The sequence below is a fragment of the Myxocyprinus asiaticus genome, chromosome 1 (assembly GCF_019703515.2).
Source record: "Myxocyprinus asiaticus isolate MX2 ecotype Aquarium Trade chromosome 1, UBuf_Myxa_2, whole genome shotgun sequence".
Classification (NCBI taxonomy): Eukaryota; Metazoa; Chordata; class Actinopteri; order Cypriniformes; family Catostomidae; genus Myxocyprinus; species Myxocyprinus asiaticus.
Genome location: NC_059344.1, coordinates 23,726,333 through 23,751,000, shown reverse-complemented (window position 1 = coordinate 23,751,000; position 24,668 = coordinate 23,726,333). Strand labels below are relative to the sequence as shown.

The window sequence follows — 24,668 nt, the reverse complement described above, 5'->3', positions numbered from 1 at the left end:
TTCTCCACTACTCACAACATGAATGCACTTTAAACCTATGCAAAGGACGTGACCACCAGACCACATTCACAATGGCATCTGATCAAAGAAAACGTTTCTGTAAAATAAATTAGAATGAAAGGAAGTAATAGAAGAGGAAGTGGTGAAGAGAGGAAAAGAGAGAGTAGAGGAGACTGTCCTCTTTCACCCTCTATCTGTGAGCACCAGCCTGATGCTCGGTGTGTGTGTGTGTGTGTATGTTCAGGGATCCAGATTGTCTTTCTCTGGGCTATTTTCCTGCTGCCAGTTGAAGGTTAGTGAACTGGAATGTGAGCTAAGAGTGCCGTTCACTGTATGTAGTCATTTATTCTGTCACCCCTTTGCTGCTGTTCAATGTTTTGCACGCTGCAACCTGGTGGGCAGAGTGAAGCAAGGGCTTCTGGGTATGTCTGGGCCCTGCTCTCTAGAGATGACAAATGGAGCAGCCAAACACACACACACACACACACACACACACACACACACACACACACACACACACACACATCTTAGCTGGGTAATAGCTAAGAAAATAACCTGGCTAACGCATATAAGAGGCAGTTGCGTAAACAGAAAAGGAGAGAAATGAAAACAGCAAACTTGTAATACAATTAAAAGAGAGGCCGTTTAAGGCATCTTAATTTGGCATCCCACAAGCCGATTTTCAGTTGCAAGCTTAATTTACATTATCATTCAAAAAAGAAAAACGAAAACGAAAATAAAAAAGACATTCAAAAGAATGAAAAAAGAAAAAAAAAAGAAAATAAAAACAAAGGCATTCAAAAGAAAGAAAAATAGAGAGTCGCGTGGCGCCATGCGAGGCTTGGATGTGTGAACGGCAAGCTCTGTGCACTTTGCTAGTTTTTTTATTACCTTTTATGTCATAAACCGGTGAGATTCTATACACCCTGATCCATAACTGTTCTATGAAGATAACATGTCCAAGAATTCAAAATGCTCAGGCTCTGGAGACACTTACGTGCTCAAGCTGATACCCCAGACAGGGCCGCAGACCAGGGACTTGGTTTGGACAGTGTGGCAGGAGAGATTCAGCATCAACTGTCGAGCATGTCGGCAATGCTGGCGAAGGTCATAGCTGACTTGGAGGATCTTGCTGTAATACATCGATCGATCACTGCCATGGACACGACATTCACTGAGATGGTTACAAGAGTGTCAGATGCTGAAAAATGGATCGATTATCTGGAGTCATTGGAGAGGGAATTAGCTGCTAACCCGCTAGCGATCAAGATAGACTTGAAGCGTGTTTTGGAAAAGTTGGAAGACATAGAAAATCGTAGCCGGAGAAACAACGTCCAAATTGTTGGAATTCCTGAGAACGAAGAAGGCCAAGATATGGTGAAATTCCTAGACAAGCTCTTCTCGAGTCTCCTCAACATAACAGGCCATGAGCTGGAAATCGAGTGAGCTCACAGAGTCCCGGCTTGGAGATCTGCTGAGGGAGACAGGTCACGATCAATTCTGGCCAAATTTCTGAGATAATCCGATAAAGATCTTGTGTTACGTGAGATGAGGAGTAAAGGAAGGCTTTCTCGGAAGAACCACAACATTTTCTTGTTCCCAGACTTTGCGAATTCGACAAGAGAGAAACATGATCTATTCAAGGAATGCAAGAAACTCTTACATCAATGGATGGTCGCTTTTGCACTGATGTTCCCGGCCAAACTGGGAATAGATACTAAGGATGGCCGTAAAACACTGACATGCCCACAGCAAGCATTGTCCTTCATAAAGTCAATGGACTGAGTACGTCATTGTGTGATGCAGCCGAGTGGACCTGACTCACTGAACGTTCACTTGTTCGTCCGAGGAACTGAGCGCCTTCTTTGTTTCTTTTTGTGCTGGTTCAGCCTGGCGGCTGGAGTATGTTTTGTGGAGTAACTCTCCTTCAGGACAGCGTGTGGATGAATCTGCATGTTCTTTGTTCTTACGCCTCCTATTGGTTGGAGTTTGTACTGTGGAATATTTCTTGCAAAACATTGGAGTGATTAGGGCATTTTTTTGCACTCATGTAACAGCCAAGTAAGCCTGACTCACTGAACATTCACTTGACTGTCCAAGGAAACTGGGTGCCTTTTTTGTTTCTTTTTGTGCTGGTTCCACCTAGCCTAGCTTGTTTTGTGGAGGAACACACCTTCGGAACAGTTATGTGGATGAATCTACACGTATTTGTGTTTATCCTGCCTATTGGCTGGAGTTTGTTTTATAGATTATTTTCTGTTGTGTAATTCTGTCTCACAAAATGTGTATAGAAACACCGGACTTGAGCAATCCGACGGCAAAGTTGTCGCAGGGACTCTCGTAGGTGTACATGGACTGTTTGAGTTTTGAGTTGAGACGCCGGTTGGCGCTGTTTTTCTTTTTTCAGTTTATTTGTTCTGGGGGAAGTTCGTGGTTTGTTTGTTGCTCTAATGTTGGAATGTGGTCTTTATAATATTGTTTTTGACACACAAACTATTTTTTCTTATATGTTAATATGTCAAATGTTAATATGAGTGGATTGTCTCTCTCCACGTGGAATGTGAATGGGTTGGGGCACCCCATAAAAAGAAGCAAGGTTATTTATTTTCTTAAACGTAAGAAATATGATATTGTGTTTCTTCAAGAAACACATCTTTCCCTACAGGAAGCTGAACAATTTGGGCAGATATGGGGTGGACATGTTTTCTTTAGTGCTGGCTCAAGTAAGTGCAGGGGAGTCATTACATTGATAAGTAAACATCTAATGCAGTGAGGCAAAAGTATGTAAGCCCCCTAGAGCAACACTGATGCTTCACAGGATGTGTAAAAATCTTGGTCTCACAGATATTTGGAGACTTTTGAACCCATCTGGTAGGGACTATACATTTTTTCCATCAGTCCATAAGATTTATTCTAGAATAGATTTTTTTTTTTATATCCAAGTCCCTCATTTCATCTGTTGTGGATTGCTCAATTGGAAACATCTTAGTCTCAAATCACACCCTGTTGAGTTTAGAGGTGTTGCCACATACGGAGAAAAAGAAATCATATAGTTGGTGCTTTAATGTATCCCTTTTGCAAAATCCTGAATTCCAACAAATGTTTAAGGCTGAAATCAATGTTCATATGGAGACCAACTGGTCCTCAGTATCCTCTGTGGGTGTGGCTTGGGAGGCACTTAAGGCGGTTCTTAGGGGTCGGATTAAACAGTATGCCTCATTCATCAAAAAATCCAAGCACAAGAACTTGTGGAGTTGGAAGAGAATATTAAAAATGCTGTGGCAGAGCTGAAGCGCCAAATGTCATCTGATGGCCTCAGAGAATTGACCCGATTGAAATACAAATATAATACTATTTTGTTGCAGAAGGTGGAGTTTTGGCTGTTTAGAGCAAGACAGTCATACTTTCATGATGGGGGATAAAGCAGGGAAGCTTTTGGCTAGATATATAAAGCAAAAAGAGTATTTTTCAACCATTCCCTCAGTGAAAACTGCTAGTGGTGAAATATTTACCTCAGCCATTGATATTGATTATGCTTTTACAGAACTCTATCTTGATATTTATAGTTCCACGTCTTCGTCTACTGATGAAGATATTAGAAACTTTGTGGAACCATTAAAATTCCCTAAACTGCCGACTAAGCAAAAAAATTATCTTGATTCTGAGATAAACTTGGAGGAGCTTGATGAGATAATTAAGGCCTTACCTACAGACAAGGCTCCGGGGCCAGATAACTTTGCCGCTGAATTTTTTAGATCTTATGCTACAGAACTGGCTCCACTTTTGTTAGAAGTTTATACGGAATCATTAAAGAATGGAATGCTTCCGCCAACCATGACTCAAGCCCGGATCAGTCTGATTCTTAAAAAGGACAAAGATCCAAGTGAGTGTAAGAGTTATCGTCCAATTTCCCTGATTCAGCTAGACATTACAATTTTTTCAGAAATTTTGGCTAACCGATTAAGTTATGACATCTCTTACACATAGAGATCAGGTGGGGTTTATTCACGGTCGTAGCTCTTCAGATAACATTAGGCGTTGCATCAATATCATGTGGTCAGTGGCGAATGATCAGACTCCAGTCGCTGCAATCTCACATGACGCCAAAAAAGGCGTTTGATATAGTAGAATGGGATTTTGGAAATATAAGGGTTCGGAAACACTTTTATTAAAAATTTACTTTTAAGTTACTTTATAGACACCTGGTATCGGTGGTACAAACAAATGGATTCATTTCAGATTATTTTACTCTGGATAGGGGCATCCGGCAGGGTTGCCCTCTTTAACCATTATTGTTCTGTCTTGCCCTGGAACCATTAGCAGCCGCAATAAGAAAGGAGAATGATTTTCCAAGGGTGGTGGCGGGAGGTATGGCGCATAAGCTTTTGCTTTACGCAGATGATATTTTATTATTCATCTTCGACCCCACTAGATCTATGCCTTGCCTCCACAGGATTATTAATTCCTTCTCTAAGTTCTCAGGATACAGAGTCAATTGGTCTAAATCCGAAGCTTTGGCTCTGACAGCGTACTGCCCAAAAATGGCTTTTCAACTGGGCACCTTCCAGTGGCCCAAACAGGGCATTAAGTATTTGGGCATTTTATTCCCAGGAAATTTGTGTGATTTAGTTAGTTAATTTTGACCCCTTAATAAAAAGTTTTTCGAGTGATGTGAGTAGGTGGACTTCATTACATTAATCTATGATTGGGAAGGTTAATGTTATTAAAATGAATTGTACTCCAAAATTCAAATACCTGATACAGTCTCTCCCTGTAGATGTCCCCCTCTCTTATTTCAAGCAATTTGATAGCATAGGGAAGACCTTTATTTGGAATGGTAAACCTCCCAGATTACATTTCAACAAATTACACAGGCCGACTGACAAAGGTAGGCTAGGCCTACCCAAGATTTTGTTTTATTTTTATACATTCTGTTTCAGACATTTGGCTCATTGTTCGCTTCCACCTGAGAGAGCCCCTCCCAGGTTTTGTATTGAACAGGAAGTTCTTGCTGTTTTTTTGCCATTGCAAAGCCTCTCTATCAAACTAACTGAAAAAGTTAAGTTACACCCCGTTATCTCGCATTTGCACTCAGTATGGACAAAAGTGTCCAGAGTGTTTAATTCGGACATTTATTTAAATGTTGCCTTGAGCATATGGCTGAACCCAAAATTAAATCCCCTTTCTGCTAGTCAGAGTGGATTGTGAGGGGGGTTTCTACACTCAGTGATTTATATGAAAGTAGAGTGTTGAGATCCTTTGAGTATTTGGTTCAACATTTTGGGATTCCCAGATCTCCGTTTTTTAGGTATTTACAGTAGAGCCACCTGCCCTGTACTATTTTTGGGAGTAGCATACACCCCCCCTAAAGCGGCAGACACTCTGGGAGTGGTAATTACTGCTTTTGGAAAAGGTCATGAGGCATCAGTGTATTACTCCCTGCTAGTTCAGAGTCTGGGGGATGGAGCTTTAACTTCTATCAAGAGATTATGGGAGAAAGATTTTAACTTGGCATTGGAGGAGGGAGTGTGGGCTAGTATTCTAAAGAACGTCAAGTCTGTATCTAGAGATGCAAGGGTGCACCTTATGCAATTCAAGATTTTACATAGATTCTATTGGACCCCCTCTAGATTGTATAGGCTTGGTCTTAAAGACACACCCACCTGCTGGCACTGCCAATCGGAGGATGTTCAGAGTTTTGTGTGTGACGTGTTGGGCACTTGTGTTTTTTTTTTGCCCCAGACTCTATGTTTTGGGTGATGGTGCAGTCATCGACATAGGAGATAAAGTAGTGGGTGTTAAATACTGATTCATTGTATATATGTTTTGTTTTTCTTTGTCTTCTTTGAATCAATAAAAAAGAAACAAAAATAAAAAGAAAAGACAAAGAGAAAAATGTATAAAAAGAAAGAAAAACATTGAAATACATTAAAAGACAGGAAGAAAATAAAAATAAAAAATTAAGAGAAAAAATTAAAAGAAATAAAGAAAGAAAAGAAAGGAAATAAAGGAAATAAAAACAGAAAGACATTAAAAACAAAAGGAAGAATCGGGGACTGGGTAGCACAGCGAGTATTGACGCTGACTACCACCCCTAGAGTCGCGAGTTAGGATCCAGGGTGTGCTGAGTGACTCCAGCCAGGTCTCCTAAGCAACGAAATTAGGGTAGAGTCACATGGGGTAACCTCCTTGTGGTCGCAATTAGTGGTTCTCGCTCAATGGTGCGTGTGGTAAGTTGGGTGTGGATCGCGGAGAGTAGCATGAGCCTCCCATGCTGCGAGTCTCCACGGTGTCATGCACAGCGAGCCACGTGATAAGATGCGCAGATTGACTATCTCAGAAGCAGAGGCAACTGAGACTTGTCCTCCGCCACCCGGATTGAGGTGAGTAACCGCACCACCACGAGGACCTAGTAAGCAGTGGGAATTGGACATGTCAAATTGGGGAGAAATGGGGATAAAAAAAATAAAATAATAAAAATAAAAGAAAAAATAAATAAAAAGAAAGAAAATAAAAGAAAGAAAGAAAGAAACTGAGAGCAGACACTGAGGTCAAAGAGACAAACAGAGGCAATCACAGAGACAGATGGATGGTCCTCTCTACAAAATCTCTCTAGCTGTCCTCTGGGACCCAGGCAAAACAGAGGCTCGGGTTCTGCTGCCTATCACCTGCCAGGTGTTACAGCTCCACTAACATATGTACTGAACTACAGTCTCCTGGCTCAAGCCCCAGTGGCGTGCCAACACCCTGTCTGCCTGGCATCCCCACTGTGGTTGATGTGCCAAGCCAGCCACTGTATGCATATGTATGTGTGCAGGCAGGGAGAAGGCCCTCTGTGCTTTTTAGCACACAAGTTCCCATTTCCATTGAGCATATTTTTTTAAGTTTACCAACTTAAATGTGCACAAGCATTTATGAAACAGTCTATAAATGACACTGAATATATAAGCTGGACTGATTTTACACCTTGGTGTTAAAGTCAATGAAACTCCATGAAACCCATTTTACTTCAATAACCGGACGCATTACCGAGTGAAACAGGATATTCGACAAGAAAAAATGTAAATCATATAAATCATTATATCTACTTGGAATTGATTGGATCCTTAAAAGTGGGTGTTGCATTTCAGAACAGAGCTAGGTGGCTGGAAAAGAGGGGTTGAAAAGTAAAGACAGACACATAAACTACGCAAGGAGGTGAACACAGATGCTTTTAGCAATGCAAGTTTGAGTTTGTGCGTTGGTGCATTTCAAAATGCATCAGACCACAATTCATAACATAACCCAAGTACGTGTTGCAAGGGACCCTATTGCGGACATTAGTGTGAACGGTCCTCTTCTACGGTAAATTTTCTCTTTCAAGCCAACTACTGTCATGGCAGAGCAGAATAAGAACAATTTTGAGCAAGTAAGTCAATATATTTATAGCAACTTACCTGATTAATAACACATCCAGTTTAATGGCACAGACCTTTTAAGGTAACTCTATCACCCCCTTGGGTACTGAGGTTTGTTAACGCCACTGTGACTATGTTTACACGGACACTAGAAAGCGGTCTATTGCAAGAAAGCAACATAGTGCGATTAAGTGGCGGTCCTTACTGGGCAACTGGGTTAACAAACGTCATAGGATGGATCCCAACAACATGTCAACACAGCAGAAAGAATTAAAAATTTCTGTGAGTACAGTGGGAAAAGCACATACATTATAAACTATACCCATTTATACACAACAGTGTAAAATATCGACTGTCCCTCACGTTTGTGTATATGTGCTAATGCATTGGGGGAATCCTTGAGTTTGATGTAAGAGGGAAACCCCACTACTGCATTGCAATTCCACTGCAGGTCATGATAGAAAGTGAAGGAAACAAACACAGCAACAACTGGAACATCTGGAAATAAAGTGAAGTAACAGAATAAAATAGCAAAGTCTTCCTCAGATACAATGTTTATTTACACAAGCATCACGGATAAATTACGTTGCTGTGGATAGCTGCTTACTGACCGAGCCGCACGAATAAGCGAGTAAAGAGTATGAGGCTTATAGTGCATGTAAACAGGAACACTGTTTTCTCGCAATAATCCACTTTCTGGTGTCCATGTAAAGGCCGTTTGGGATGCAGTATGTCTTCTCGACGCAACGACCTGTCGCGCACAATGAATGATGAAAAAAGTATATAAAAATCCAATCTGACCATTCAGACTGAGATGCATTAAGCAAAATCCGATTTTAATTACATTCCAAACCACCTACGAATGTGGTTTGGGACAGGCTTGCAAAAATCAGATTTTTTGTGTTTTTGTCCTTTTCAGACTACAAAAACCTGATTTTGATTCAGATAGGCCAAAAAAAAAAAAAATCCGATTTTTTTCTGCCTGTGTGAACAAAGCCTATGAAGCCCACACAAAAGAAACGGACGCGAAGCATTTCAGAAGTTAATGGTCACTTGTCACTGCTGCTGTTAAATGCTGAGCACGGCCCTCCTCAAGTGTACACAATGGAAGGGATCTGTTAACTGCGATGCAGTCAACAGAACGAGCCCCCCTACCTGTAACTCTGACTGAAAACATGCCCCGCTGCTGCCATTTGCTTTCCTCTCCACCGGTGCTTGAGGTACCGAGCCTCTGGAGAAAGCCGCTGGACCTCCGGGCTGCAGTGGCTGCCAGATCCTGCACCTACCTGAACCAAATGCTTCTCTGTGCCCCTGTCAAGCGGTGGCACCACATCCAATGTCAGTTATATCACATTCCTTTTAAGATACTTTATGTCCACCTCTTAAATACGTTAAGGTCATTTTAAATAAAATAACTGCATGAGTATGATCGGGAAAATTCGGACCAGCTGAGAATACACAGAAGGCAAGTGAGCACACTTTTGTGAAGAAATGGTAAAGCTTAAACTACTGTTGTGTTTTACTTGTTGTCAAGCATTTAAACAGCCTCTTTGGAATGATAATTTAGAAATATATATTTATAATGTTGCACATAAAGTCTGCTTCTTAATCTTGTGTTGCGCACCTCTTCATAAAGTTATTTACTGACGAACAGTAGCTTTACACATGTTAAATACAAACTGTGCATTGGCATTGAAGTGCTTTATAAATTATTCAAGTTTTTATTTTCAAATTAATAGAATGATCATTTATTTCTTCATTCTTTTTTAATTGGCACTCCACGGCTTCCATATTATCATGACTCTCTTACTAACCTTGTCTGAGTAAAGTTATCCCGAATTTCAACTCCACTGTCATGACGATGTCACACCGGTAAACCATGTAGGCCTAAATCCACAAGGCCAAATCATTTTGGGGTTTCATGACCCTTTAAGCATGTTCAACAGGGCCATGCATTGGCAATACGTTGGCCCAGTTGAATTCTACAGCATCTATATGTCTGCTCGATACTATAGGAAAGGAAGGCAAACTAAAGGCAGCTCTATTCACAAAAGTGAAGTGCATTATTTATTAATGCAGAAAACGAAAGTCTAACCCTCAGAGAACAGCATTGCACACTTACAGGATAATGTAGCAAAGGGAAAAAAAATAGGAAATTATTTTAAAGTCAGGACAAGGAGGCAAGACACAATTACAGCAAGCTTCACTCACGTTTTGGCTGGAGCTGTTCCTCATAGGACTGGAGTTGTAAGGTGCTATAGGAGCCGAGGCCATCACTGGGTCCGTTTCTTCCTCCACTACTAAAAGAGAGAGGCATTTTTTAAATATTATTAATGGGGTTTATGCATTTTAATTTTAAGACATCAGAGAGCTGACAGGAAAGTGTAGTAAGAAAGAGAGGGTGAATGAGATCGGGAAACGATACAAGTCAGATTTGAAACTGGTACACATGACAATCCCCAAAAGCTTGCATGTCATGAGCACAAAATACTGTTTGCCACAACTCTGACAGACATGGCATTTCTTTGGTCTCGCAAATTAAACCTGCGTACCTTAAAGGAATAGTTCACCCAAAAATTATTATTTTCTTTTCAATTACTCATCCTTATGTCAACGCAAAGTTTTTTTATGCGGAACACAAAGATATTTTGATGAAGATATGAGGTGTTTTTGCAAATACAATGCAAGTGAATGGTGAGCAAATTTTCAATCTCCAAAAAGCACAAAGGCAGCATAAAGGTAATCCATAAGACTCCAGTGGTTTAATCCATGTCTTCTAAAGCAATCCAATCAATTTTGGGTAAGAGCAGACCAAAAAACAAAAGAACAAGATGAGAAAAAGGCGTTTTATGCTGCCTTTATGTGCTTTTTAGAGCCTGAAAGTTTGAACCCCACTGACTTGCATTGTATGGACAAACAGACATCATATCTCCATTAAAACATCTTTGTTTGTGTTAAGCGGAAGAAGAAACATTTTAAAATGGCATAAAGGTGAGTAAATGATGAGAGAATTATTATTTTTGGATGAACTATTCCTTTAAGCTTCTTTTTCTTCAGTCTTCGTCACAGAAGACAGAGTTTTTGGGGGAAACTACAAAAACTGTGTCAGTCAGTGAAAGTGAGAAAAAGTATAAACCAAACAGTTTTGATCAGCAGCATTAAATGAGCAATTAACAGTAACACACTATGGTTACACCACTGCTGTGTGAGATATCAAGCTTCTGTATACAACTTACTTGATTATATTGCTTTTGACAAGATATCTGTGTCAAAAAAAGTGTGGAAAAAAAAACCTTTTTTTTTTTTTTTTTTAAGTAATACATAGTAATACCATACATGTTTGGACATGTACTATGGTATTATCATGGTATTTTTACAATAAAATTAATATGGTAATCTTGGATTCATTGTTCTATCATCAGCTAACATCAGTGTATGCCACTGTCATTTTAATCCTCACCAGACCCGAGATTAAAGAATGTGATACAGAAACAAATGCTTCTTTGATAGGAATTATTCAATTAATGTTTTATAAAAATCTTTTTTGGTGGGGGGAACCGTTGCATCTACAGTACATTAAAATGGATTTAACCAATAATTAATCTTTCTCTTTCTCTCTTTAGCTGCTTATTTGGTGTTGACAACAAACATTAATCTGCAATTGGCTGTCTTGTTACAGACCACATCCTAACCTCAGAGCCTGAGGTCACTATTTGGGCTAAATATAATATACCCATCTGTATTGAACTGTTGTGCAGGTTCAGAAGTCTGAGTCATTGTGAAGCAAATATAAAACACTGATGAACACCGGGTGGCATGACACATGACGTTACTGTTCAAAGATAGCCATGTAAATGATTACTGCACCACAGAGACATTTATAATCATAACAGGACAGCTGTGGTTCTGGTGTGACAGTTCACATTAACTGAGGAGTTTTAATATTTGTACACATACTCTAATCATGGTTTATAGATCAATGATTGAAAGCATTCTCAAATTTAACATTGTTTCATGGTATGGAAATCTTACAGTTAATCAAAGGCAAGTAAGATCATTGGACATAAACAATCTGCACTCCAGGATTTATTTTTTTCATTTCATGGAAAAAAACAGCAATTGAGATATTTAAATTAAGATGATGGTTGGCACTATGGCATTATTATTTTAATTGGTTGTTTGATTAATTTACTAATGTTATTCTGGGATGCTTGGAAGTATGTTTAAGAATCCCATTGTTAGCTTTATCTGAATCAATTTAGTGTTTATGGGTAATTTGTGTTAATGTGTAAGTACTGTGTGTGTATGTATGTATGATGTCAGCGTCAAAAACAAATTTCTGCTCTGTGACAAACAGGATGGATAATAAAGTTTACACTAAACGATACACAGACTTCATTCCCACTGTCACAACTCTACCTATTACATCTTACAAACTTGTAAGCATAATTAATAAACACAAAAACAACGTGATTCTATGTGACCTTTAAGGGACAGTTCACCCAAATATTTATAAGACAATGCCAATACATGTATTTCTTAAGTGTATTAATTTAAATTATATTTAAACCAGGGCTCGACATTAAAGCTTGTCCGGGACAAGTAGACTTTTGAAGGGGCAAGTGAAAAACTGTTTTACTTGTATAGCCTTTATTGTACATGGTAGATCTTGCTGCAATAACATGATGAAAAAGTAGATCTCGTTCCATATAAGTGTGAGCACCCCTGTTGATAATGGTGGTGATGGAGGCTTTTCTTTATTTGACAACCATCCATAACAAAGTAATTATCATGTGACAATAGTCTCCTCCTCTACCCAGTGCAGTTTACATTTCTGTCGCAGAGAATTTAGTTGATTGCACAGGTACACTATTAGGTTGGGCATCGGTCATAATTTTAGAAAAATATACAACATAAACTTTGACATGTTACTTGAGCGTGTAACTTAAATGTCCTTTTTTCTCTCCGGACAAGGTACTTTTTTACTCGGACAAGCACATGACAATGCTTAATGTCGAGCCCTCTTTAAACAATAAGCTACATGCACATATTATTTGGAGTCTTCCACATGCGTTTTGCGATATTAACGTTAACGATTAATCGATTAATTGATCGTTAATTTCCACGACGATCGATTATGAAAATTGACATCCCTAGTATGTGTGTGTTCCACAGAAGAAATAAAGTCATTCGGGATTGGAGCGACATGAGAGCGAGTAAATGATGACAGAAATGTCATTTTTAGGTGAACAATTCCTTTAAGAGTTAAAATGGGATGTTACTGACATACATAAAGACTTTTCCACGGTGACTTCAGAGGCATACGTGATATAATCGATCAACTTTCACGAGCTAGGGCAGTTCCCCTTTGACTTTCTCCATAGTTACAGTATAACACTATCACCCTGATGCTTTACACAGCCGAAACAATCATAACAGAGAGCAGCTACACTTTCACTAACTTGTGTGATGATGCGATGGAAAATGAAGATCAGTATTAAGCTTAGCTCCATATTTACACCCATCCATGTCCCTGTACATAGACATCAAAACGAGCTATGCAAAAGTGTAAAAAGTCCACTTTTATAACTTCTAGCGCTTTCATCTGTGTCACTTCCACAGCGAATGTATTCCAGCACAGGAATGAGACCAGGAAATAGCTCGGGCCTATCTGTACGACAGCTCTCAAGTGCTACATCTAGCCCAGAGGCCGCTCTGAGCAGCGCTAAATACAGACCAAGACCAGCCGAGAAGACGTATCGTGCGACCTTTCGTTTACAAATGTGTTTACTTACCCAGAAACTGCAATTCTCCGTTGCTGAGATCGCCAGTCTGTTTTGCACCGCCACAGGAAGCGCTCAGCCCGAGTCACGTGACAGCGGTCGCGGCGCCCATTGGCTGCTTGTCAACTCATGTACTGCACGGAATATAGGGAGTTGTATTTTTGATGAGAGGAATCAATAAATAAATGCAGTAACTAGTGATATTGCATGATAAAATGACATATGTAGCCTCAAAGCATAGGACATGACATTATTATAAATACATAATAATTTTAGAAAATTCTATTAATTTTAGTGTTGATATTTTGGAGACAGGGACTAATTGTTAAGCTTATCTCACTCAAACAAATATTTTAGCCCATTAAAAAAATAATAATACTCATTTAAATTTAATAACAAAATCAAATTAAACTGTATAATGTTTAACAAATTTAAATTAATAAAACTTAAAATAAGTATTTTTTAAGTGTTATTTTATTAAAAAAATACTTAATTCAGTTTGTTGTAATTTTGTTATGAAATTGACATGCGTAAATCAAAAAATAAAAAATAAAATAAAATAAAAATTGGAGTCGTCATAAAAACGATTGTTGGTTACAAACACCTAGTTCAAAACTGTCTTTCAACAGGATATTTTTGTGAATTCAATACCAGTATCATCATATTTTTTGTAATAGCTCTTCTGTAAACAAGCAAACCACAATGGAGACATGGTTCAAATATGTAGCCTAATGAAGGTAGATTTTTAAATGAAATGAAGATTAAAAATGTGTTCTCATAATACCAATGGTATTTTTCATTAATGTCAGGTTGGGGCAAGTTGTAACAATGACACCTGGGAAAGTTGTCATGTAGCCTATATTTTATGTATTATGTATGTCTGACATTTTTGCTGTTTTGTGGGTTATTCTGTGTTTTATCTTTGTTTTACTGTTTAAATATTTCTGAAAAGTTGTTACATTTTACAGTGGGGTTTAAAAGTCTAAATCTACATTGAAAATCTGAGATTCAAAATCTAATTTACACCTGGAAATATTCAAAAAGTTGTATGATTTGAGAAACTTAAAACAAATAAAACACTAATGAAAATGAATTGAAACACTTCAAATTCTTCACTGTTTCTAGGTCACTATGATCAAATATGCAAATTTGTGATATTGACCATGTTAACTCCTTTGTCCTAAAGGTTAAATTACTTTACTTCCACTGAATGCACAAGATCATCCTAGATTACATGGATCTTCAGGTTTTGCAAATGTGTGGCACAGGGGTGGTCGTGCCCATCATGGACCAAAGCCTCGCCACCCCATTTGCAATTGCCGTTTTGGTAATTTTTTGTCTTGGGCACAATTTAGTTAGTCTTTCTACACCAACATCCACCATCATCAATATAATTTCTAATGAAAAAATGAACTGTAATAAATGAGAAAAATGGAAAAATGTATAACATTGAATATACAGTATATATGTTTTCCTGTGCAACAACAGCAAAAAGATTCAAAAGCTTTTGGCTGAAAATACTTCAAGGTATTTGTGCAGACAGAAATGACCACACACTGAGAAATATCCACCTGAGTGAAAAGTGTGACAACAAACCCCAGTCTCCTCCCTTATGTTGCCAGTCAACATTGCTTGGAAAGAACCACAGGGTCAGGCATTGTGTACAAACCAGTTGCCCATTTCTGTATAGTTGCCTGACAGTGTTGCAGCTTAAGTTTAGCAATGTAAGAAACAGCATTGGAAGACGGGCCTAAAGCTTTTATTCTATTTTTTCTCTTTCTCCCAAATATGGTTGCATGACAACTTTTTTTTCCTCCTCTCACAGTTTTTCATATTGAGCTAGTTCAAAGTTAGAAGACAAAGACTAACTTCATAGAATAAATAAATGCTGGCTGGCTGGATACGTTGTGTTGCTCAAAATATGTTTTGCATTTCTGGGGCTACATATGAAGGCGACACTCTGAGGTTTTTATATACGCATTACTCTGTGCCTTTCAAAGAGCACTTTATCTTAGCTTGATCGCGATGATGGCCTTTGATCAATACAGTGCATTCATGTTACATGAACCTGTAGTACAAAAAGTGAGCTTGTAAAACTATGATCAGCTAGAGTGTAGACTAATGCAGGTGCAAAAACAAACACCTCTTGTATGTGGAAGCAAAACAGCTTCTGGTATAAAAATGAAACAGGCAGGAAACCATAAAACAGAACTGTAACAATGAAACTGTATGACATGTGTTTTTGTGTTGGTCTATAGTCTACTAAGAAAACCTATGAATATTCACACCCACAGCAACAGAACAAACACTACACTTATCCTTACTAGTATTTACTAAGAGAGCATGGATACTCAATGTGTCAAAAGATATTCTGGCTCTTGATTTGTTTGGTAGCATCTTCAGCCAAACACATTTTATCCACATGCTAATTTATTAGCATGTTAGCAAATAATCTTCTATTCTAAAATAAGATCATATAAGATATAAATGTGAATACATTTTTGAGAACAACATCAACCAGCTATGCAGCATGACATTGCCTTTGCATCTAGCTGGACATTGTGTTGAATGCTTATAGACAGTTACATGTTTGAGGAGAACAGCTGAAGTGAAGCTTGAGTAAAAAACTAGGAGACTATTTTGGCGTGCAGTTGGAAAACTCACTGTAAACCACAGAACACGCAACTGTCTTTAATGCAACATATGCAAAACAGTTCAAGCTTGAGAAAAGATCATGAAAAAATTGTTGCTTGCTCAGAAATTATTTATTTGTTGAATGTATTTTTGTGTTGTTTTTTTTATATGCCAGTTTTCACTACATGCATCAAATAATTCAGGTTATCAGCCTTATATTTTGCTATAGCATTATATGTGAGACTAAATTAATTGTGTGTGACAGATACTTTAAAATCTAGTTTTTCGGGTCCAGCACGATTGTCGTCTCTCTGCATATGGCAAAGACACCTGTGATTCTTTGTTTTTTTGCATTCAGTGATATAACTGTTAAAAAAACAAAAAAAAAAACAAATTTTATTTGACATCAGTGGTCTCCATTTTGCCTCTCTCATTTTGTCTGTAAAAACGTATAATTAAGTTAAACCTCCTTAATTTGCTAAATATCTAATATGCACTGCTCATTTGTTAAATTACTCCCTTAAGTTTTTTTTTTTTTGTTTTTTTTTTTTGGGACATCCAAGTATTATTTTAACATAGAAATTTAACATGTTTTATTTCCAAAAGGCTACACTGAAGGGGAAATGTACTATGTCCATATGCAGTGTTTTCTAAACAAAATCCTGACCATTCCCAGACTGCATGTAGATAAGAAAATAGTGATTTATTTTAGCTACGCTGTGGAGGAAAGGAAACTGTGGGATGTTTAGGTATGTGGTGGAAACTCATCTTTCCCTGTCACGTCAGGGAAAGTAAGATGTGCAAACTCATCTTGCTTCTGGCTTTAAATCAAAGATTCATTTAATGTCATGCAATCTCAAACACAATTCTGCATATTAACTCTGAATTTTAAAGATAATAACTATAATAATACCACACATTTCCATAGCTTGTAAAACACAATCAAAATTTATTAGCAATGTTTCGGTCACACAACCTTCATCGGGCTTTCATCTGATAATTCGTTATAAAAGCTTTTGTCTTACGCACCTACCCATAACTTATCAGGTGTGCGAGGTTCATTGATTTATCTCTGAATTGTTAGCAATTTAAATTCACTTAAATCAATCTAACATAAATATTTCTTTTCAAAATTCCTCCTCTTTATAAGGAATCACAAGGAGTTTCAAACACACATTGCACATTCCATAACCTAAATATCTCCATCGACACAGCAGTTATCAGGCATCTCAACACTATATGCAGTGGCTAAAGATGTGTGGTGCAGTTTTTTTTTTTTTTTTTACTGTAGTCATAAATTTCAGTAACATCACCAGTGAAAACAAAGGTAGGGTAGTATATACGGAAAAAAAAAAAATTATAAGACCAACATTTTTTGTGTTATACAGTTTATTTTTCGTGTTATACAGTTTATTTTTCAATCTAAAAATATGACGACAAAATATAATAAATCACAATGAATCACAAATCAGAATGTCGAAAGTTCATGTCCTCAACTACATGGTCATGAACTACTGGAAACCCAGCACTCTGGCACAAAGGGCCGTGGGTTTGATGCACTTACTGTGACAAGTGTTGCTCTTGTAATACAAAAAAGGTGGTGTGATTTTTTTGTCTTTCTGCTACATTGAGGCTGCAGTTGCAGTGTAGCTGGTGTGCACTTACAGAAGACATTCCTAGAATTGCTGACAAGTGTCCTTGATCCAGAAAACTTCAAGATCCCTATTTCGTATCTTGTCATATGGAACAGATTATTACAAAGACACTGGTGTCTAGTATAAAATGTATTATGCTATAGCAATATGACACAAGGAAACTCTGGACTTTGTGCAAGTAATGTCAAAATGAAATGATGTAACAAGGTTGATAAACACTGTACTCCAAACCTCACAATTTAAAAAACACAAAATAAACCCTCTTGAGCCAGACTAGTGTACCAGAAGTCCAGTTATGTCAAAAACATAACAATTTCTTCTACACTGTAATACATAGTATTACTCCAAAACTAACCATACTGTCTTGCATAACACAAATTACAACAGAGTTTCCTAGTGTAAAACATTACAATGTGTTGCTTTTCTCTTTACATCACTGAATCATTTTATTTATCATTTTGATAATTATGTACAGGGAAATTCTGAAGAATTTATTTGCTGAAAAGAAGCATAAATATGTGTACTTCTCTTTTGTATGTTACAGTTCAAGAAACCATATTTTACAAAATACTTTATGTACAGAACGAGCCCCTTTTGAAATACCCTCAAATAATTAATCATAGAAATGACTGTAAAAGCTTTTCAAATACAACGTAGCTTGAAAAGCTACACATATTTGCCTGGTCTGACTTGAGACAATACTGTTACCACATCCCATGAGAACTTTCTTTACAATGCTGGGGAAAGCCAGAGTATTCATAAATCAGTGTTTCACTCCATATTAAACTTAAAGAAAGTTACAATATTGTCCTAGTAAAGTGCAAAAAGCACTTCAAGAGCAATCCTTGAGCAGTTGTTGCCAAATGAAAGTGAAACTTATAAAATGGGCCTATTTGAAGACCTCTCCGCCTTTTAAACACTTTTTATAGACCTGGGTGCCAAAAACATTTCAGAGGGCTTAAGGCGCAATCACATTTACCTTCACATGGTGAAATTCCACGGGCACAGAGGGCATGGGCAGATGTTGAGCACGTGTGAAACCAGCAAAAAACTAATAGTCAAGCAGCCTCTTTATAATGCTGCACTGTATACTCTGGAAGAGTGAAGTTACAAAAAATACTCACCGCTAAAATTATTTCCTTTGTGAATATTCAATGTATCTCTGTACGAACACCTCCCTCACAGAGGTCACTGCCAAACCACGCAACTTTCAATTGGTCAACGCAGCGAATTTGCCTGTCAGAGTTTGCCAAACTTGAACTCCATGAGAAATACACAAGGGGACATTCTTCGCCCCACTGGAATTTAATCACGTGAAATCCACTATCGCACGGATTCTTATTGAGATTACTGTACTTTGTCTGCAGAAATTCACCATGCAAAGGTAAATGTGATTACACCTTTAGCAGTGCATCATTTCCACCAATACAATCTCACTAATACGGTTTATACCATTACAGAGCGATGAACCCTCAATCTCAGTTCTGGCACTGTGTGCAGTGATTTTCAAAACCAGGGAAGCTCTCAATCTGTTGTCCCTATGAGTTTTGCTCAAGGTATTCATCAATCATGGTGAGATTGTTCAGCCAGTCTTCACTGCTGCCTACCAGAGTGTCTATGAAGTCCACCTCCCCACCACCTCCTCCTCCAGGCCCTTGTAGCCCCATTGCCCCATTGCTCTGATGCTGTGGGGTGTAGTCATAGGAAGGAAGCTTATGTCCAGGGTTATGTCCAGGGCCGTAGCCCTGTGGTGAACAATGTTTGCCTGCAGAAGCAGTCTGGTAGCTCGGAGGAGCCATGCCATGAACTGGGTGCATCATAGATGGACCTCCAGGCTTCATAACAGCAAGAGCGGAAAGCGGACCTCTGATTCTGAGGCTGTGTTGAGATATGGAGGGGAGGGGCTGGCCAGTGGGCATCTTCTGTTCCTGTCTGCCAACCAGACCATGGGCTACCTGGTTAGGGGGAGGACGGGCACCAGGGAAGTTGGTTGGCATACCTGCCATGCTGGATCGCTGTGGAAACTGAGACCCCCCACAACCAGGTGGGGCTCCTCCACTGGGGAAGGGATGTTGGAGGGTAGCAGGGTCCATATGTGATTGCACCCCATGATGGTGCTGCCAAAGCTGGGATTGTGACGAGGGTTGCTGCTGAGAAGGGAACATCATACGTGAAGGAAGAGCTCCACCTTGGTGCAACGCTTGCCGCAGGTGGTGAGTCGGAACAGGACCTCGTGTTAGGTTGGGACATGGTACGCCCGGTCGGGTCACACCGTGAGCTGGGTGTAGTGGTTGACGTGGAGGTCCACCCATTCCCATTATAATCTGGCCTGGCTGCATTGCCATTCCAAAGTCTTGTGAAGGGTGGCAAAGGGGTTGTTTGGAGCCTTTGTTACACATGTATCCTCCAATGCTGGGGCCCATCTGGGACACAGAGCCGGAGGAAAGACCCATTCGATTTGCAGGTAAAGGGCCACTATGGGAGAGTATGGAGGGATTGGGCTGTTGAGAAGCCCCCATAGCATAACCACCACACTCCGGAGGAAGTGGTCGACCTGGACCTGCAGGTTGAGAACAAAGGAAATACATTTGTTGAATATAACCATATTGTAAGGGTTATTATTTGGCACTTGATAAACAATGATGTGCCATCAAATCATGCTTATGGGAAATTATTTATTTTTTATGTAGCTTGGTAATTTACTACTGTACCTTGAAATTGTGACACCTGTTGGCAGTCTGTGATCTGCGCTCCATTCATTTGTTCTATTTGCCTTTGCTTTTCCTTTAGGAGACAGACATAAATATAATAACATCCCGCAAACAGATATGATGCTAAATCGTTTTAAATACTCAAATTCTCTAAAATGTCAAATCCACCAAATCTCAGAAACTTTCCTGGCCAAAATGTTAGATTTTGCTGATTCTTTTTTTACTGAAGAGAGATAAAAATAAATTAATGATGAAAGCCATAATCTTAAATGCCATGAATCAATATTTACTGAGTAATCCATTATTTTGTAGTGGGGGCACAAAATACAATTTTTGGCTATGATTTTGGAGCAAACCACCACACCAAACCACATAAGTAAAAAAAAAAAAAGAAGAAGAAGAAAAAGAAAAAGACAGAAAAAACTTAGTAAGGTGGCAGTGTCAATTTTTATTTTTATTTTTTTACACAGATGTAAGGCTACTACTTAATTCAGTTGACTTCAGTAGACTGTTTGAGTAAAAAACATAGGAAAAATACCTTTTTGTGTTGCTTTTTCAAGTTGGAGTCCAGAAGTATTAAAGATATTTCAATATCCTTTTATATACTGATTTAGAACAAACTTTCCTTTTATGTATCTTCATTTTTAAGGCCCTGTATGGTTAAATCTCAGAGATATGGGGCTCTAAATGTGGCTCCATTCATAAATTGTTTAATTTTACCAATTTTCAATGGTCAAAAACCAAATGTGGGTCACATGGTATGAAGCTAGTTTTTCTTGTCCAACAAAACAAAGTTCTGAAGTACAAACAATTTATTTATTGATACATTCATTCATTTTGGACTCACACAATTGCCGTAACAATGCAACAAGGGGTGCTAAAGTCAACTGATTTTAGAATTGTAGACCTACCTATTTCTGTGTATAAAAATGTAATAATGATGCTGCAACCTTTCAAAGGTAATTTGTTTGACCTGTAGTTTTGCTCCAGAATCATCGTAAAAATTGTCATTTAGACCCCCTCTACAAAAAAAATTATTACTCTGTAAATATTGATCCGTGGCATTTAATATTTTGGCTTTTACAGGTAATAAATATTAGAAACAAACATTGATTCAGTTGACATGGAATGACCCAAAAGCATTTCTACAGCATGATGCATTCATTCAGGGAATTTACATTTTGCACACAGTTTGCACACTGACCTGCTGCTGTTGAAGCTGTTTGTTTAATAGCTGATTCTTCAACAGAAGGTTGTAGTTGCTGCCCTGGGGCTGCCGTGGCACTGCTGACGGAGAGTTCTGAAGATGTGGCACCATTCCTGCACCTTGATCCTACGTCAGAAGGTAAAAGAAAGAAATGGAGAGAGCACTATTAAACCTACATTCAGTTCATTCTGAATGCATAAAAACAATGGTCATCATATTTACACAGACATGATCTCAACTTCACTTGACCTAATCCAACAACTGCAACTAACTACACATAAACCCATTGTGATCAAAGACATGACGCCATTCAACGTAACTCAACACCACTTGAAAGGTCATCTCAAACAAACCCACAAATTCTAACAGGCTTCTTTCCTCAGCAGCCAAACTCGTTAACATCTGTAAATAACCACAGAGGATTCAGATCAGATCCTGCTTTCCCAGCACCATGGACATTTGTTTTTGTTGGCTTTCTCTGAATTCACCCCTCCACCCGAATGGTCCAGCTAGGCATTCCCATATTCCCATTCCCACAGAAGAAAAGCTTCCCACCCTCTTCCCATCCAAGTCCTGAGAACACCTCTTAGTCATGCGTAAAGAAGTAGAACATTAATCACACATCATTTTAAAGATATGAAGATATAACTCCAAATTTGTCAGGAAGGAACATGCATGAAATGTAATGCAACAACATTGCATACAGGGAAAGCGTTCCGTCTCATGTGTACAAATGCACAAATACATTTGTGCAGAATTAATTTGTTTAGGTTGAGTAAATTCATCATACCAGATTCACATAATTTGAGAAATTAACATTGCTTGCCACAGATTATTTTAAATATCTGGCCTAACTCAAATACAAATTAAATCTTCACATACACACAGTACACTTCTATCACACTTGAGAACAAGCAAAGGTAATCAGAGGCACCAACAGATACTCTTAGCATGAATCTGTGTAATCATCTTTGCTTGTAACAGGCAGGGTGGTGAAACGGCTTCCCAGGGGGAATAACGTGGTGCTTTGCAGTGGAAATGAATGGCTTGTCTGCAGCACTAGCTCTGGTAATGGATATTGATCCAGCTCTTGGGTATGTGCAGCCCGAGTAAAGTGCTGGCTTGGATGCTTTTGTTGGTGGTGGCTGTGCCTGAGAATTGTGCATGGTATGATTCTGTTTGAGAATGAAATCACTATATCTCCAAAGAGCACTCATTATCAATTACAATCTGTTTCTAATGAGTATTTTAGTAATCAATAAACATTACACTTTAAACAAATTTCTCTCCTGTCAGCAGTTCAAATGCTTTGTTCTTTACACCCCAAGGAGAGACAGTGGAGACTTGATTTGTATAGTGATCAGTTACTCTCACAAATCCAACAGAGAAAGGACAAAAGCTTGCTGTGTTGATTGCGAACGCTAGATGGCGCATGCGCACTCTCACAGTCCCATCAAACACAACGCTCAGCTCGTTTTAACTGCTTGATCTTCCTCAAGAATAGCATACTTCAATGAGCTTTATTTGAACGACAGCTCCATTGTTGGTCTCTATCGATCCCTTTATTCTATAGCACCTGGATGCTGAAAACTAAACATAATCTGCAATTTGTCCCACTTGGCTTGTATAAGGAGTAAAGGATCCAGTCACATTGGCACTGTACTCAGTCTTTAGTGCACCACACAAGTAGGAGTCCAGATATAAAGCAGTTAAGTGCTACTGATTGTTAGTAGCTGTGTATTTTGAATATGCGACACGATACTCTGTCAGGACGCAGCTTGAGCTCTATCCGGGAGAGCTCGCCAAGTTAAACAGCATTTCCGATTGTGCCCTCGATAAGAGACGGCCTCTTTATTTCTTTTCCCCCGTCCTGAACTACACCCTAACACCTCACAACCTTTCCAGAGCCTCCAGCAACACACACACGTTTAAAATCAAGCAGTCTGTCAAACCGGCTCCCTTTCCGTTCCGTGCCCTCGCTCAGTTTTTCATGCGACTCACATTTCAGCGTGCATTTAATAGATTAGATCCCACTGCAGAGGTTATCAAAGCAATCCGCTGCCTTCTGTTGTCCAACAGAAAGCAACCGTTCCTATGCGTAAAAGACAGTGACAAAGAAAGAGAGATATGTTTAACCCTGTCATAATCCATGGGAGTGGAAAGAAATGTTAATTTGGAGGTCTCTCAATTTCAATGATCCTTATTGGCATGATTGTGTTATTGCCAAAGCAACAATACATGCAAAAAAATTATAAGAGAAAAACAATGAGGCAGTAACAAATAACAATAAAAACAGAATTAAAATAAGATGCCAAATAATGGTTACTTTACAATATTAAAACAAATAAACATTTACGGGCATTAATGATCATAAAATATAGGCTACTCTAACAATTGTGCAAAGACAGCCTTTATTATGATGATGAAAGCAGTGATTGGTTTCTGAGGGAGTGCAGCTCAAAAAAGTAATTTCGCTGCAACTGACCCGTAACTGACCTCCCCAAGTAACACCTGCATTCGGTCGGTTTCTTTCTCTCAGCAACTAATACTCCTTACCCTAAACCACATAAAAAGAGCATAATTACCCGCAATATCACACTAACGTTTGAAATAAGTGATTAAAAAGACACCCAGTTATGTATTTGCACACTGTTAAAGCTGTCCTTGTTCATGTCCATCAACCATGCAGTGCAAAATAGGTCACACTTTTACTTATAGCATCTGAACAGATTGAGACCCCCACAGGCTTTATTTGCCAAAGACAAGGCTATGAATCACTGTTTTCCTCCTGAATGAAAAGGACATTTTATCCATATTGCGGTCCACTCTCCAGACTATAGTATAATTGCCATGGTAAACAGCACAGTGCAGGACTATAAGAAGAGAAAGAGAGAGAAAGGGAGAGAGAGAGAGAGAGAGAGAGAGAGGTGGTAGTTGTTGAATGTCAGTGAAGTAGATTTGTCATGCAACTGAGTGACCTTGCTGTGAGTAGAGAGGGGAGGGACACAGAAAGGGAAAACTTATGACTGGAAGAGTCGGGAAAAAATGAGACGAGGATGAATGGAGGGGGTAGAAAGAGAGAAAGATGATATAAGGGGAGAGAGAGTGACCAACTAAGGCCACATCTGCAGTAATCGGTTTTCTTTTGAAAACTCACGTTTTCAGTTTTGTAACATCATTGTCAGTGCTGGGTAGTAATGGATTACATGAAATATGGATTACGTAATATGATTAGTTACTTTTTATGGATTACATGATTTCATAATCAGGCAGTAAATTGG

The 24,668-nt window shown here is 38.7% G+C and overlaps 2 protein-coding genes across 6 annotated transcripts in view; both read right to left on the bottom strand.

The window, feature by feature from the left end:
• The window catches only part of mtm1 (myotubularin 1), a 31,127-nt gene extending 17,865 nt beyond the window's left edge, over positions 1-13,262 (bottom strand). For 3 of the 5 annotated variants that reach the window (XM_051708512.1, XM_051708531.1, XM_051708548.1), the window contains exons 1-2: positions 13,193-13,262; positions 9,609-9,697 (exon numbers count right to left, since the gene is read on the bottom strand). In XM_051708512.1, coding sequence (XP_051564472.1) covers positions 9,609-9,671 — 63 coding nt within the window. In that variant the 5' untranslated portion in view covers positions 9,672-9,697; positions 13,193-13,262. Of the gene's footprint in view, positions 1-15; positions 1,704-9,608; positions 9,698-13,192 lie in introns of those variants that run through there. The other 2 variants (XM_051708522.1, XM_051708540.1) reach the window with 2 other exon arrangements.
• Positions 13,263-16,857: 3,595 nt separating this feature from the next.
• The window catches only part of si:ch73-211e3.1 (mastermind-like domain-containing protein 1), a 95,955-nt gene continuing 88,144 nt past the window's right edge, over positions 16,858-24,668 (bottom strand). Inside the window, exons 3-5 of the mRNA XM_051708361.1 lie at positions 21,385-21,513; positions 20,181-20,253; positions 16,858-20,029 (exon numbers count right to left, since the gene is read on the bottom strand). Coding sequence (XP_051564321.1) covers positions 19,008-20,029; positions 20,181-20,253; positions 21,385-21,513 — 1,224 coding nt within the window. The 3' untranslated portion in view covers positions 16,858-19,007. The remainder of the gene's footprint in view (positions 20,030-20,180; positions 20,254-21,384; positions 21,514-24,668) is intronic.